The sequence below is a fragment of the Eurosta solidaginis genome, chromosome 4 (genome assembly GCF_040869045.1).
Source record: "Eurosta solidaginis isolate ZX-2024a chromosome 4, ASM4086904v1, whole genome shotgun sequence".
Classification (NCBI taxonomy): domain Eukaryota; kingdom Metazoa; phylum Arthropoda; class Insecta; order Diptera; family Tephritidae; genus Eurosta; species Eurosta solidaginis.
Window position 1 is genome coordinate 193,014,480 of NC_090322.1, and position 16,338 is coordinate 193,030,817.

The 16,338-nt window shown below is 40.7% G+C and overlaps 1 protein-coding gene across 1 annotated transcript in view; it reads right to left on the reverse strand.

The window, feature by feature from the left end:
• Positions 1-13,293: 13,293 nt before the first annotated feature.
• LOC137250826 (M-phase phosphoprotein 8) overlaps positions 13,294-16,338 on the reverse strand; it is a 34,786-nt gene continuing 31,741 nt past the window's right edge. Inside the window, exons 5-6 of the mRNA XM_067784386.1 lie at positions 15,056-15,444; positions 13,294-14,990 (exon numbers count right to left, since the gene is read on the reverse strand). Coding sequence (XP_067640487.1) covers positions 14,963-14,990; positions 15,056-15,444 — 417 coding nt within the window. The 3' untranslated portion in view covers positions 13,294-14,962. The remainder of the gene's footprint in view (positions 14,991-15,055; positions 15,445-16,338) is intronic.

The window sequence follows — 16,338 nt, forward strand, 5'->3', positions numbered from 1 at the left end:
AAAATTTCACTGGTCCAAAGAGGCAAATTCAGCCTTTGAGTATCTAAAACAGGCGCTGGTTTCTCCACAAGTCTTAATACCCTACAACCCGGCACTACCGGTTCTACTAGCGACGGACGCGAGTCAAACAGGGTTGGGAGCGGTGCTATCACATCGCTTAGAGAACGGAACTGAACGACCCATTGCATACGCAAGTCGAACACTGAATACTGCTGTTGAGTTCATAATCACAATATTTATAATATTATATTTTAGTTTATAAAGGGTTAATGCGCAAGCATAACAATCATATGTTTGACATTTACTTTATATCTTTTTCGTTGTTATTACTTACTTACTGTCTTCATAGTGTACCTATACCAAGTGTGTTCACTAAGCGATAAACGTCAAAACTACAAACAGCCTCGCTCACCTGATGGAAATCTCAGGTCTAGAGTCGCATTTTTAGTCTCAACGACAACATTTTTGACTACCAATCGTATGGACTTTTTCAATTTTTCAATCATTCGGAGCATTCGGTAATGGTATCCATTTTGAATTCGCTGTCATTCCGAATCCAGCGAGTGCCTGTCAGAATGCTTGACAGATAAGTCAACACACTTGTACTTGTACACTATGACTGTCTTATCCTTGCAACTACCGCCAGCAGAATTCATTGTGTTCTAAACCATTTTAATATAATTAAATAAACATTGTTAGTTTATACAATTAATGAATATCGAATCGAGTCAGCATTCGTTTATTTAATTGGATACTATTGGTAAGCCGCTACCCCCGTACAGTCCACCGCAGCTGATAAACCGCAGCACCATTTTTTCTGGTCCTTCGAGCCGGATTTTCATTCGCAAAACTCGCAACAAGTGCAAGTATAAAATATAAAATCAAGAAATATAAATATATTCAGCTTTTTATTTCCTGGCTTTACATACGTTATTTCATTGGATAAAAAACATTATTAATCCAGCATTAAGCATAAACAAGAAAGTTCGAGCAGGTGTCATAATTTTTATATTTGAAATCTGCCGTGACATTGATCTGCCCGCTACAAATTTTGTATCTACCTTTTCGCATAATTCGTACCGCCTTTGATTTGCCCTCTGCAAGCAGCAACAATCTAAACCTGAGCAGAAGTAACCACATACATACATACACACATCTATAATATTATAAATTAGTAAAGGGTGCATAAGTTGGTACGCTAAGTATATATTTTCACGAAATGTCTGCTTTTGTCAAAACGCGCGATTCTGCCCTTAACTCAATTAAGAGGTATATGACAAAAAGTATGGACGACGCATTTATTCTGGATGTTGAAGGTGTCGAAAGCTATTTGGCGTTGTTGAGTGAGCAATGGGCTCGTTTCAACACCGCGCAAGATGCAGTGGAAACTTCATGTGGATCTGAAAACGCCGAGGTGGAGGAGAACGCGCGCATACAGGCTGAAACGTGGTATACCACAGCTTTGTCCAATTTTAGACGCGTGCACAAATGCAGAGCTGAATCTTCTCCGATACCTCACTCGCTAGCCACTGTATCTGCGTCAATACGATTGCCCAAAATGGACCTTCCAACATTCGCTGGCGATTCTACTGAATGGATAGCCTTTTACGATGCCTTCTGCTCGTTAGTAGATAGCAATGCTGCTTTGCCAGGCGGACACAAGTTGCACTATCTTCGTAGTTGCTTAAAGGGAGATGCGCTGAGTATAATTAGTGGGTTTAAGATTAGCGACGCAAACTACACTGAGGCGTGGAACCTACTTAAGTCACGCTACAAGGTTATGCGCGTTATCATCGAAGCGCATCTCACAGCGATAGCGGATATACGAAAGGCTACGAGTGATACTGCGGATGCTATAAAGAGCATACTAAATTCATTCCTTCAGCACATACGAGAGCTCAAAGCACTAGGAAGACCAGTCGATTTCTGGGACGATTGGTTGGTTCATGAGGTCGTCAACAAATTAGCGTTCGAGACTCGGAAGCAGTGGGAGTTATCACTTGTTAGTGAAGAACCACCAACCTTTGAACAGCTGACGTCGTTTTTGGAAATTAGGTGCCGGTCATTGGCTATGCTAAGCACGCCTGCTAATCAGGTATCAATAGGGAAGCCCGCAACACCAAAGGTTACTGGCAAATCAACTAAGGTCTTTCACGCTGTACAAACCCAGAAGAGTGTGGAATGTGTGCACTGTAAGGGCCCACATAAGGTTTATAGCTGTGAAAAGTTTAAAAATCTCGATTTAAGCGCGAAATCGAAGTTTGTGATGGAGTCTGGCTTGTGCACGAACTGCTTGAGCCCAGGTCATTACAAAGCTAAATGCAATAGTTCGTCTGGATGTAGGTTTTTGTCATTAACGCCATCACACTCTTTTACATAACACCGCTTCTACATCCAATGCCGCTGTAACCGCCGCACATTTCACCGCACCCAAACCACATAAAACCTCATTTAGTACTGAGCCGTCTACAAGTAGCGCTACCGCATTGATGTCTTCATCTTTAAACCCCGTGGCCAATTCGCCGACTCCAAAGGAGAAAGCTGTACTGTTGGCAACCGCCATTGTCAAAGTTCGCGATTGCTCCGGACACTGGCAATCAGCCCGCTTGCTGTTCGACTCTGGTTCACATGCCTCCTTCGTTACTGAGGCTTGTGTTCAACGCTTGGGTGTGCCGCGAAAAGCTTCTGCAGTAGTTGTCACAGGTATAGGTTCCTCACAAGGATGTCGCTCTAGAGGCGAAGCATTACTTACGCTGTCCTCATACTGTTCAGATCGATGCTTCTCCGTAAACGCATTAATTCTCCCTAAAATTACAAGCGACTTGCCAACCCAGACATTAGCAATCGCATCATGGTCGCACATACAAGGGTTGTTTTTAGCCGATCCGCAATTTATGAATCCTGGTCGCATCGATATTCTAGTCGGCATGGATGTTATGGAACAACTTCTCTACTCCGAATTCCGGAAGGGTCCACCTGGTACGCCCATGATTCAAAGAACTGTATTCGGTTGGACGCTGTTTGGTTGTGTCGACGGATCCGAAGATACTACGACTTGTCTACAGTCGTTGCATTGTGAGGTTCAATTGGATAAGGCGCTTGCCAGATTGTGGGAGTTAGAGGAAGCACCTCAAAAGCACCACCTCACCTCCGAAGAACGCCTCTGCGAAGAACTTTTTGAAGCAACGCATACAAGAGCATCCGACGGTCGATTCATTGTGGAGCTACCCATGAAGTCTGACGTGCTCTTAGGAGAATCCCGAGATTTTGCTGTGAGAAGTCTACTACGCATCGAGAGACGCCTGGCTCGTGACGACGATCTACGTGCACGCTACAACGAGTTCATGCAGGAACTCATCAACATGAACCACATGGAGGCTGCAGGAAAATCAGAAAAGCAAACTTTTTATATGCCTCACCATCCCGTCGTTAAGGAGTCAAGAACCACAACTAAGTTGAGAGTTGTTTTCAATGCATCGACTAAAACTACGAATGGGAATTCACTGAACGACGCTTTGCTGGTTGGCCCACAATTGCAGCAAGACTTATTTTCAATTTTGACACGCTTTAGAACTCATCGATATGCAGTAACAGCAGATATAGCTAAAATGTACCGCCAAGTATGCGTCTCTGAGAAACACGTCGACCTACAACGAATCGTCTAGCGTCGTGATCCGTCCTTACCCATACAAGACTTTCGCATGTTACGAGTGACTTATGGTGTGGCAGCTGCGTCCCACCTAGCCGTAAAATCCCTGCAACAAACTGCAAAAAACTCCACTAACATTTGTAAGAAAGCTGTCGGCGTCATTCTTAATGATTTTTATATGGATGATCTTCTCACCCGCACGTCATCAAAAAAGGATCTGGTGAATTTGCAAAGGAATGTTTCAGAGATCTTGAAAGAAGGTGGATTCGAGCTTCGAAAGTGGGCTTCGAATTGCGCCGAATTGGGCGCGGCTATTTCGAACGCGTCAGAAAATATATCTTATTACCTAGTCGACAGTAAGGAGGTTCACGCTTTGGGTGTAATGTGGAATACGGAGGAAGATTACCTGACGTTTACAGTTAATCTGCGAAAATCGCCTACTACTCTAACAAAAAGAGCATTTTTATCGGACGCAAGCATTCTATTCGATCCTCTGGGGCTACTCTCTCCCGCAGGTATCAAACCAAAAATATGGTTCCAGGAGGTTTGGCGGAGCAAGGTTGGCTGGGATGACGTTATCCCAGAAACCATCGCAGTAAATTGGTTGGAACACCCCTCTGAGTTACAAATTCTTTCCAACTTAAAGGTTAACCGCTGGCTTGGCTTAGGTACGAATGGCTCGATCACGGAGTTGCACATATTTTCCGATGCATCCGAGCGAGCATACGCTGCGGTTGCATACGCCCGGACCGTGAGAAACGACGGCACGGTAACTGTTGCTCTGATCTCGTCAAAGAGCAAGGTGGCACCCCTCAAAGCAACCACATTGCCGCGATTAGAATTGTGTGGTGCGCATCTAGCCGCTAAATTGGTGCGTAGCATTCGACACAGTTGGCACGATGTACAATATCCTATATTTGCATGGACGGATTCAACAATCACCTTGGCATGGCTACAAGCCCACCCTAGCAGGTGGACCACTTTTATTGCCAACCGCGTTGCTGACATCCAGGAAGTTCTTCCTCCTGAATGTTGGAACCATGTCCGCTCGGAGCTGAATCCTGCAGATTGTGCTTCTAGAGGAATCACTCCATCTGAGTTATTGCATCACCATCTTTGGTGGACTGGTCCAGAGTTCTTGCAGAGCGAAGATCCTTTCTGGCAGCAAACGAGTACAAGCCATCACACAACCGAGTTAGGCATTAGAAGCAAGGTAACTACGCATGTCACTAGTTCCAACGAACATTGGTCCATTATGACTAGGTATTCGTCGTTTTCGAAACTTCGTCGTATCATCGCCTACGTCTTAAGATTTGTCGCCAACGCTCGAGCTGCAACTACCCTCCCGGTTGCGAAACGAGTTGGTCCCCCCAGCTGCCTGGAGATATATGAAGCCGAAATGCGATTGATTAGGTATACACAAAGGTTCTTCTTTTCTAACGAGATCTCTCTTTGCAGCGCAAAAAAGCCTATTCCGCGGCGCAGCTGTCTCGTGCGTTTGCAAGCATATCTCGATGAAAAAAATGTATTACGCGTTGGAGGTAGGTTGAAGAACGCGGCAGTATCTCCTGACGTCCGAAACCCCATTATCTTACCAAAAAACGCGCCTCTTGCGAAGTTGATTATCCACGATATTGATGAATATACTTTACATGCTGGACCCCGCATCATGCAGACAGTTTTACAACGCCGATACTGGGTTGTTGGCGCTCGAAACTTGATACGAAGCATCTATCACAAATGCGTCAAATGCACATGCCTGAATCGTAATCTCGCCACACAAGCAATGGGAGATCTACCTACAACTCGTACTACCTACGGTCTGTGTTTCACCCGCACCGCGGTTGATTTCGCTGGGCCGTACATGTATAAATTCACTCATGGCAGAGTATGGCTGATACCAGACTACAATCGTTCTTTGCTGATTCAAACATCGAGTGGCGTTTCAATCCACCATCTCCACCACACATGGGCGGTTATTGGGAAACCGGCATAAAACGAGTAAAATATCACTTAAAGCGCGCATTAAGGGAAACTCTGCTTTCCTACGAGGAATTCAACACTCTATTGACTGACATCGAAGCGTGCGTATATTTTCGACCGCTTTGTGACAACACTACAACCGCTGGCGACTTGGAAGTCTTAACTCCTGGTCATTTTATCATTGGTGAACCGCTCAAGTCAATCCCAGAACCTGAGGGTCAAGGGTTCTGTGGAAATTTGTATCAGAGATGGCAGGTAATATCTGCCACAAGACAGCATTTCTGGCGTCGTTGGAGAGACGAGTATCTCGTCAGTTTGCAGCGCCGCACCAAGTGGCATCGCCCTTCACGCAATTTCGAAGAAGGAGATGTTGTAGCTGTATTTAGTGAAACTACTCCCCCCACAAAGTGGATACTCGCTAGGATAACACGATGTCATCCTGGAGCTGATGGTCGCGTGCGAGTCGTGACAGTAAAGACTGCTAACGGAGAATACGTTCGGCCGATTGCTAAATTATGCCTCCTCCCAACAAAGGCAGATCTATTTTGCGAAGAGAAAGAATCGTCATCATGAAATCAAAAAATTTCAGCTTTATTTTTTGCATATTTCCAATATTTTTTTTCTAACTCTGCATTGTAATCTTAATTTTGAACGTATCTTGCTTATATTTAGATAGTTCAAGGGCGGCGGTATGTTGAGTTCATAATCACAATATTTATAATATTATATTTTAGTTTATAAAGGGTTAATGCGCAAGCATAACAATCATATGTTTGACATTTACTTTATATCTTTTTCGTTGTTATTACTTACTTACTGTCTTATCCTTGCAACTACCGCCAGCAGAATTCATTGTGTTCTAAACCATTTTAATATAATTAAATAAACATTGTTAGTTTATACAATTAATGAATATCGTATCGAGTCAGCATTCGTTTATTTAATTGGATACTATTGGTAAGCCGCTACCCCCGTACAGTCCACCGCAGCTGATAAACCGCAGCACCAACTGCAGAACAGCGATACCCACAGATGGACAAAAAGGCACTGGCAATAGTATGGGCAGTTCAGAAATTTTTCAAATATTTGTACGCGCGTCATTTCACGCTAATCACAGATCATAAACCGTTGTCACAAATTTTACAACCAGACAAGTCTCTACCAGTACTTTGCATTAGCAGAATGGCTAATTACGCAGACTTTCTGAGTAGATTTGATTTCGAAGTGGTGTATAAAAATTCAAAGGCAAACGCTAACGCCGACTATCTTTCACGGGCCCACCCTCTACGACAGCAACCAGTACAGGTGGGACATGTGCGGCAGGCATATACGGATAATCCAGACGAATACGACGAGTTCGAAAACTTTGTGATTCGCCAAATCAACCAATTACCATTAAGATCCGACAAAATTGCAAACGAATCCAGAAAAGACGAGCGACTGGGTAAAATAATTAAACTGCTGGAAACAGGTCAATGCTTGAAGAGAACAGGATACAAGTCCCCAGAAGTGAGTTACAAGCTATCGTCAGGATGTTTGATGTTCGAGCATCGCGTCGTCATTCCACCAAAGTACAGAGCCAAACTGCTTGACAATTTACACACATCACACCTAGGGATTGTCAAGATGAAAGGAATCGCCCGCTCATTCATATACTGGCCGGGCATTGACAATGATATCGAAAACATGGCGAACAAATGCGAATCATGTGCAAAACGGGCAAACAAACCCGGGAAAAGTGGTGATCATCATTGGGAGTATCCCAAGGGACCGTAGGAACGCATTCATATTGACTATGCGGGGCCGTTCGAAGGAGCAATGCTACTGATAATCTCGGATGCGTATAGCAAGTGGTTAGAGGTGAAAATCACTAAATCAATTACGGCGGCCGCGACAATTAATTTGCTGGACGACGTATTTGCGGCTTATGGCGTTCCTCAAACGGTTGTATCTGATAATGGAACAAATTTCACGTCCGCGGAATTTAACAACTTCCTGACTACAGTCGGTGTTAAATATCACAAATACTCAGCACCGTATCACCCGGCAACTAACGGACAAGCAGACCGAAGCGTACAGACGGTCAAGAACGCATTGAAAGCAATGGGTACCACGAATAGTTCTTTGCAGGAAAACATAAACGAATTCTTGAGACAGTACAAAAATGCACCACATTCGACAACAGGCACCGCGCCAGCACTATTGTTTATGGGGCGGCAGTTACGAACACGATTGGACTTGATTCGACCAGAGGAAATCTCGAGGAAAGTAGAGGAAAAACAATACATGCATCTCAAGAAAAAGGAAAGAGAGTTCAAGGTAAATCAAAACGTATACTTCCTGTCGGGTAACCCGCGAATTTCTAAGTGGCTCAAAGGAACAATACACGCCCGTCTAGGGGATCTTCACTATCAAATACAATTCAATGGAAAAATGATAAAAAGACATGTAGACCAAATACGGAAGTCACACGCGGGGCCCGATAAAGCAACACCGGAAGTGAATCATCATGAAACGAGGGTTGCAGCTAAAGAGAACGGCACAGCTGCATCGGGTATAGTAGAAAACCACGAAGAAGTCGAAACACCCATAGAATCACCACAAAATATATCATTGGGATCAGAAGATTTGGAAGGGTTCTCTACTCCCAACACTACAATAATTGTTTATGGGGCGGCAGTTACGAACACGATTGGACTTGATTCGACCAGAGGAAATCTCGAGGAAAGTAGAGGAAAAACAATACATGCATCTCAAGAAAAAGGAAAGAGAGTTCAAGGTAAATCAAAACGTATACTTCCTGTCGGGTAACCCGCGAATTTCTAAGTGGCTCAAAGGAACAATACACGCCCGTCTAGGGGATCTTCACTATCAAATACAATTCAATGGAAAAATGATAAAAAGACATGTAGACCAAATACGGAAGTCACACGCGGGGCCCGATAAAGCAACACCGGAAGTGAATCATCATGAAACGAGGGTTGCAGCTAAAGAGAACGGCACAGCTGCATCGGGTATAGTAGAAAACCACGAAGAAGTCGAAACACCCATAGAATCACCACAAAATATATCATTGGGATCAGAAGATTTGGAAGGGTTCTCTACTCCCAACACTACAATAATACAGGACGATACACCGCCATCGCATTCAACACCAGCACGGCAGGCGACACCGGAAAGAGATCCGGAACTAAGCGAGACGCCGGCAGCCCCTCGGCGGTCGACCAGACAAAGGAAACCGAGAGTTCCATTCTCACCTTAACTCCTGCAGCGGAAGGAAAAATGTTATGTATGAAACGAAGTGGTAACGCCACACACTGAATTAATTTACTATCATTTTGGCAACTCTGTGCTTTACAAATGAGCCAACCTGTATATAGTTGAACCATGGTATTAACTCAACACATTTTATATTGAAATGTTCATATTCACTCATATTAAATAAACTTAGTAAATATACATACACAAAATTAGCAACAAAATTTTTAATTTCCGTCACATGTCACAACTAAAATTGGTAATAGTCTAGTTGAGGGGTCGAATGCTAATACGCTACCAAAAATATCTAGAGAGGTGTCTTGACAACAGCATTAATAATCCGAAGGCGGAAAATAAAAATATTAACGCGTTCAAAAGATATTAACGAAAACCCGAAAAAAGACCCGCGGGTACCTCCGAAAGCGGGGGTCGGATCCATAGTATTTTTGCGCAGAACACCTTTCGGCGTTGGCGGCCTTCGGCCGAGCTTATAAAAAATAACCCTGGGCTACGCCATGCCACGTCCGGGTGTGTGGTTTAACCGTAGCTACCGCCACGGTGATGCACAATTTTTTTTGTGGGTACAAACACAACAACAACCACATGGAAATCGCCAATTTCAAATGCAAATATCTCCGGACAGAGATACAATTTTTCTTTTCCGCCATCGGATTATTGTTCTCGAGATTAATACGCGTTGTTTGACACCTCTCTCGATATTTTTGGAAGCGTATTAGCAGTCGACCCCTCAACTAGACTATTACCCCGGGGGTCGGATCCATAGTATTTTTGCGCAGAACACCACGGTGATGCACAATTTTTTTTGGGGGTACAAACACAACAACAACCACATGGAAATCGCCAACTTCAAATGCAAATATCTCCGGACAGAGATAAAATTTTTCTTTTCCGCCTTCGGATTATTGTTCTCGAGATTAATACGCGTCGTTTGACACCTCTCTCGATATTTTTGGTATCGTATTAGCAGTCGACCCCTCAACTAGACTATTACCCAAGTTTTTACGTGACAAGTACTAGACTAGTACGGTCTCGGATGTTGCGTTTCCGCCCTGGTTAGAAATTAAGAACACCCCAGGGAGCATTTGAAGAAATCTCACACCTACACCCAAGAATTCAGCCGCTTCAAGCTAAATTCCATAAATGTGCCTTCAGAGTCATCCATAAAGTGAAGGTAGTATTGTGCAGATTAATGCCCGGCGAGGTCCGGAACTCGCAGTTGAGGAAATATAACTTCCCATATAGAAACTTGTCACACATAACATCGATCTGGATACTGTAATAGGTTAAAACTCTTATCCAGCATCAACCCTACATATGAAATGTATTTTATAATAATAATAATAATAAACCCAACGGATTAATACCCTCCAAAGCCCGCCCAACCGACACGAGAGGCGCATCCGCATGACGCACGGATTTGTTTTTGTTTTTGCCGAGTTGTTGATAGGCGGAGGTTTGTTAAGCGTCGAGATCTAAAACTGCTCAGCTACAGAATAAAAATCATCAGCTGAGTATTATATACATAACAGTAGAAAATTATACATATAGTAAATTGTTAAATAAGTTAAGGATTTAGCATATAAAGATTTTTATTTTTTTTTATTTTTATTTTGTTACGAGTTAAGATAGGATAGGACAGTTTTCCTTATAGTAAAAAGTGAATCTGTTATATCAAATGAATTCGAGTGAGAGTTAAAATCATAACACAAACACCGGAAAGGTTCATTTAATTCGAAGTTAGTTCTACACTGCCTCATAAGAAGAGGTTTGTAATGTCTTGACGCTCGTGATGGGACATTGAAGTTTACTTCGTTCAAAAGAAAGGGGCTAGAAATTAGTCCATTCAGTAGTTTAGCCATAAATAATACTCCTAGCATTTCTCTACGGCTAGCGAGAGTTGGAAGATTGATAAGCCTTAACCGACTAGTATAAGGTGGAAGATTATACGCAGAGTCCCAATGAAAATGCCTTAAAGAAAAAAGTAAAAATTGCTTCTGTATTGACTCAAGCCTATCTGCATGAACTTGATATCGCGGATTCCAGACTACTGATCCGTATTCTAGTATCGGCCTAACTAATGTGGTAAAAAGGGCGTTGGTTACATAAGGGTCACTAAATTCTTTAGACCTACTCTTCACGAATGATAGAACACCTCTAGCCTTATTGGCAGTAGTCGTAATATGAAGGTTGAAACTATGTTTAGCATCCATCGTAACTCCCAAGTCAACAAAATAATTTACTGATGCAAGACAAAAATAATCAATTACGTAAGAGGCTGCTGGCAAAGATCTCCGAGAGAAGCACATGAACTTACATTTATTGATGTTCAGCGGCATTAAATTCGCGTTGCACAAAGCAACTAAGCAGTTTAAATCCGCTTGAAGCAATGGACGTTCTTCAATAGAATCATAAGACCTAAAAAGTTTTACATCATCAGCATACATTAAAATTTTGGAATATTTTATTATGGTACAGATATCATTAATAAATTGCAAGAACAGAATTGGACCGAGATGACTGCCCTGTGGGACGCCAGAGGGAACATTAATGACCTCTGAAAGAGTATTTTTAAAAATTACTTGTTGCGTTCTACCGCAGAGATAAGAAGATATCCACTGACTGAGACCTGGTTGGAAACCAAGTCGATCCAGCTTGTGGATAAGCAATGAATGGGAAACTTTGTCAAATGCTTTACTGAAATCAATGTAAATAACATCGGTGTGAAGATTTTCTCTAAATCCATTAGAAACATGCGTTGTGAATTCAAGTAGGTTGGTAATGGTAGATTTGCCTCTATAGAATCCATGTTGAGAGTTTGCAATCAATGCAGAAATGGAAAATGTTAGCTGATTAGTAACAATGGCTTCAAACAACTTTGGGATGGCAGACAATTTTGCAATTCCTCGATAATTTTCTACACATGACCTACTGCCGTTTTTGTGGAGGGGTATTAGAAAAGATTCCTTCCAAGCAAAAGGAAAAACTCCATGTTTTAGGGACATGTTGAATAAATCAGTTAGGGGCAGATAAATGTGTTCTGCACATCTTTTGAGAAAACATGTGGGAATTAGATCAGGACCGTATTTATAAGATTCCTTCAAAGAAGTTAAATATGTAAGAACCTCTTCTGGAGATATTGATGGAATATTAATTGCGTTAAGTGAGTCAAGTTCATACGGGTATTCACTAAACAAAGAAATTAATTCAGCGGAATAGTTAGATTTGAAAAATTGTGCAAATAAATTAGCAATAACTTGATCGTCGCTAGAGAAATCATCACGGTATTTCATACCAGAAGGAAAGCCTTTAACCCTACGTTTAGAGTTCACGAAATTATAGAAAGCTTTCGGATTGCAAGTTATTTTCTTTTTCATGGCACAGAGATAGGTATTGTAACACTTTTTATTTAGTTCAAAATATTTATGACGCAATATAGAGTACTTCAAGTAGTCGGAGTGTGACCCCGTCTTCTTGTACAGCTTGAAGGAACGCGTTTTTTGTTTTTTAAAGATTTCAGTTCTTTGGTGTACCATATTTGGACTAGTTCAGTGAAAGCATGTAATGTTACATGACACCAATCGCAGCGGGTTAGGCGGTCAGAATATACCCGCGGTAGGTATGCCTGTCGTAAGAGGCGACTAAAATACCAGAATCGGAGTTGTGTAACGCAACCCTATCAGGTTGCCAGCGCAATATATAGCTTCTCCAAACCCAATTGTCAACCTCACCTATTCGCGGAGAATCCTGTTTCACTAACAGACTTGGCTCTGGCGACCCCATGCTCCTCATGAAACTTGAGGGTGGAAGAGGGATGGCCTGAAGGTTTAACGTGGCCATATAAATCGTTCCCGAGATGGTCGGGCTAGCACCTTAATGTTGATGTGTTACCGGAGCGTACCTGATCTGTATCCGGCAAAGGACCATTACATCGATAACACTCCCAAAGCCTTCGGGGTGCAACCTTATCGCTACAACAACAACAACAACACCAATTGCAATGTGGAAGCAGCGCCTCTAACACTCATGTTTCTTTAGTCTTATCCTGTTGAAGACGCAAGCTTCCCTGAGCTTACGTTAGAGGATATCAATGTCAGTTTTTGAGTAATCTCATTTTTTTCAACGCTGTATTTTTTGTTCTTTTTGCAATGTATATCATGAAACCCATAGCTTTCGTTCTCAATATCGTCATTTCAATCGTTGGACCCCTAAATACTCAATAATTTTAAATTTTTTGAGATTTTTAACGACTTAAGTATATGCAAAAGTAATTAGTGGTAATATTAACACGACCCTCAAATCTCTCCGGTATATCCTCTCCAACCATAGGATGGTTAGACGAAACAAAAAGCCATCCTTACACACTTCAGATCAAGAGCCAAGTATACATTTAGTTATTTATATTTATTCTTAAAAACGCGTAGAATCATACAGATTTTTCTTTATAATTCTAATGTTTACAATTTTCAGAAGTTGTGTAATTTTCTTTATATGTATATTTTTTTTATAAAATAATTGTAATTAATTGTTATTATGCTGATAAAATATTAAGTTCATTGTTTTATTATAATTTTTGTTTTTATGTTACTGTTATACATTAAAAATGTATATTGCCTTTAAGATATCTACAGCATGTCGCTAGGATAGATCCATAGATGTCCCTTATTTCATATTTTAAAGGTCAAATTGAAAAATCATCAAAATTGATAAATTGTTTTAGTTAGAATTTATCGAAACTCTAAATAAGCCAACAATTTTTGGTGTGATTTTTATATACTATTTACGAATATTTTGCTTTTTTATAAGGTCGGAAACATTAAATTTGGTACGAAATTAAGCCAAATGAATCTTAAAATTAAGAAAAAAAGAGTTTTCAATACACCTTTTCCAGTTTAAATTCAGAAAATTACAATTCAAGTTCTGAATTTCCAATTTAAGTTAAGAAAATTACAATTCAAGTTCAGAAAATTACAATTCAAGTTCAGAAAATTACAATTCAAGTTCAGAATTTTCATTTCAAGTTCAGAAAATTACAATTCAAGTTCAGAAAATTACAACTCAAGTTCAGAAAATTACAATTCAAGTTCAGAAAATTACATTTCAAGTTCAGAAAATTACAATTCAAGTTCAGAAAGTTTATCATTAATTGTTTCTTTCATGCAATGGAAATTAAAGTGTGTAAGATGGTAAATGTTAGCGCTAATAATTTGATACAAGGATACGAAGGCCTACTATATGTTAAGGAAGCATTGGACTTCTTAGCTCACTTAAATCAATTTTGCTCACATGAAGGAGATAGCTAAGAAAAAAACCCTTTCCTCTCTTCTCTCTCCTCTCCTCTCATAAGAGGTCAGTTACAAGGGCATCCAGCTATAATCTAAAGGTAACAAGCATTGATCTGCATTGAGTATGACAGCAGTGATATGGAGAAAACTTGGGGTACAGTATATCCAAGCACCCATTGTCAACGAAGCATCTACACTTCCGCAAATAACATATAACTACTAGATTATGTACATATGTAGTATGAATTGGCATAACTTTAAAAAAACAACAGCCTATTTAAAATTTTCTACATTTGAATTGCAATTTTCTGAACTTGAAATGCAGTTTTCTGAACTTGAATTGTAATTTTCTGAACTTGATTGTAATTTTATGAAATTGAAATGAAAATTCTGAACTTGAATTGTGAATTTCTGAACTTGAATTGTAATTTTCTGAATTTAAATTGGAATTTCTTAACTTGAATTCTAAATTTCTGAATTTGAATTGTAAATTTCTTAATTTACATTGGAAATTCTGAACTTAAATTGTAATTTTCTGAACTTGAATTGCAAGTTCTTGAACTTGAATTGTAAATTTCTGAACTTAAATTGGAAAGGTGTAGAAAAAGTAATATTAAAACACTAGTGGAACTTGCGCAAATATACTGTTGCTGCTCTTGCTGTTACGTTTGTACGCATAAACCGATCATTAATAAACGGAGACACCTTTTCATTTTTCATTAAAGTATGTTCGTTTTTTTTTTTTTTTTTTTGTTTATCAAAATTAAAATTACTCATCACTGTCGCCATAATAAACCCTGAAATAAAAAATTTATATTAAAATCATTTTTTATTTTGTCGTTTTTTTAATAATACTAACTACCTCTTTTTTGAGACTGCGCGCTTTGATTTGCGTCCAATTGGGTTAGAATAGTTTGTACGTGGCAATGATTCATTCACGAGCCGTTTAGTCTTTTTCGGCTCTTCGCGTAGCTCTTTGAATGATACATTCTCTTGTGATTTCATACGTTTCATAAATTTATCGATAATTTCATCACATGACAAATTTACTTCTGGCTCCCAAGTGTCATGTTTCGGTCCGAAACCCTTCCAACGTATACGAAAAACGCGTTGATTTTTCTCTTCAGCATAATCTATAATCTTATCGACTTCCCATTCTTTGTTCGGATCAACACCTGATGTTCCCTTAGCTGCACGTACACCCTTCTTAGTAACTGTTGCACTCTTCTTATCGGTTTTGCTAGCCGGTTTCTAAAGAATTAAGTATTATGTAAGATAATATGAGGCATTACATGCCAACGCGGTCACTTTTGTTATTGTTGTTGTTGTACCAGTGAAGGATGTTAGAGTCGTTGGTTCCACATTACAATTGAAAATATGGTTGAATTCATATGGGGACACGTTAAAAGCGGGACATACATTGGGTATATCGGGGTCGATTCTGGATAAGTAAGAGTTTAACCTATTACAGTATCCAGATCGACCAACTGTGAGTTCCGGGAATTTGTCTTTAAGAATGGGCATCCCTGGCATAGTAGTCCGACGACTTTGTGGATATATCTGAGGGCCTTTTCATGCTCCTTTTCTTCGTACGGCTGAATTACTAAATGCCGGATTTTTTCATAGTCCTTACGGAGATGATTTCTTAAGTTCTCCAGTTCATGTATGCAGTTTCCTCTAGTGTATTTCTTTTAGGCTTGGCAACCATATCAGGGACGCGCAGCATACAAGCGGCACGCCTATTGCTTTAAAAGTGGTATATAAGAGCGTTCCTTTACTTTTGCCCCAAGTGCTGCCCTCAAGAGACTTGAGGATTTTCTTACGGCTCTGGACTTAGGTACAATTGCGGTTGCATGCTCGCCAAAATGTGGATCTTTATCGAACGCCATAACCAATATTTTTGGATGTAATACAGTAGCGTGGTACGGTACCGGTACGTTCCGGTAACAAGCACCAGTACTAGCCCGACCATCTCGGGAACGATTTGGTATGACCACATGAAACCTTCTAAGCCATCCCGCCCTCCCATTCCTCAGATCCATAAGGAACTTGGGGTCGCCAGAGCCTGGCTGTTAAAAAAACAGGATTCGCCACGGGTAGGTGAGGTTGACAATTGGGTTTGAGAATATATATTGCGCTGGCAAC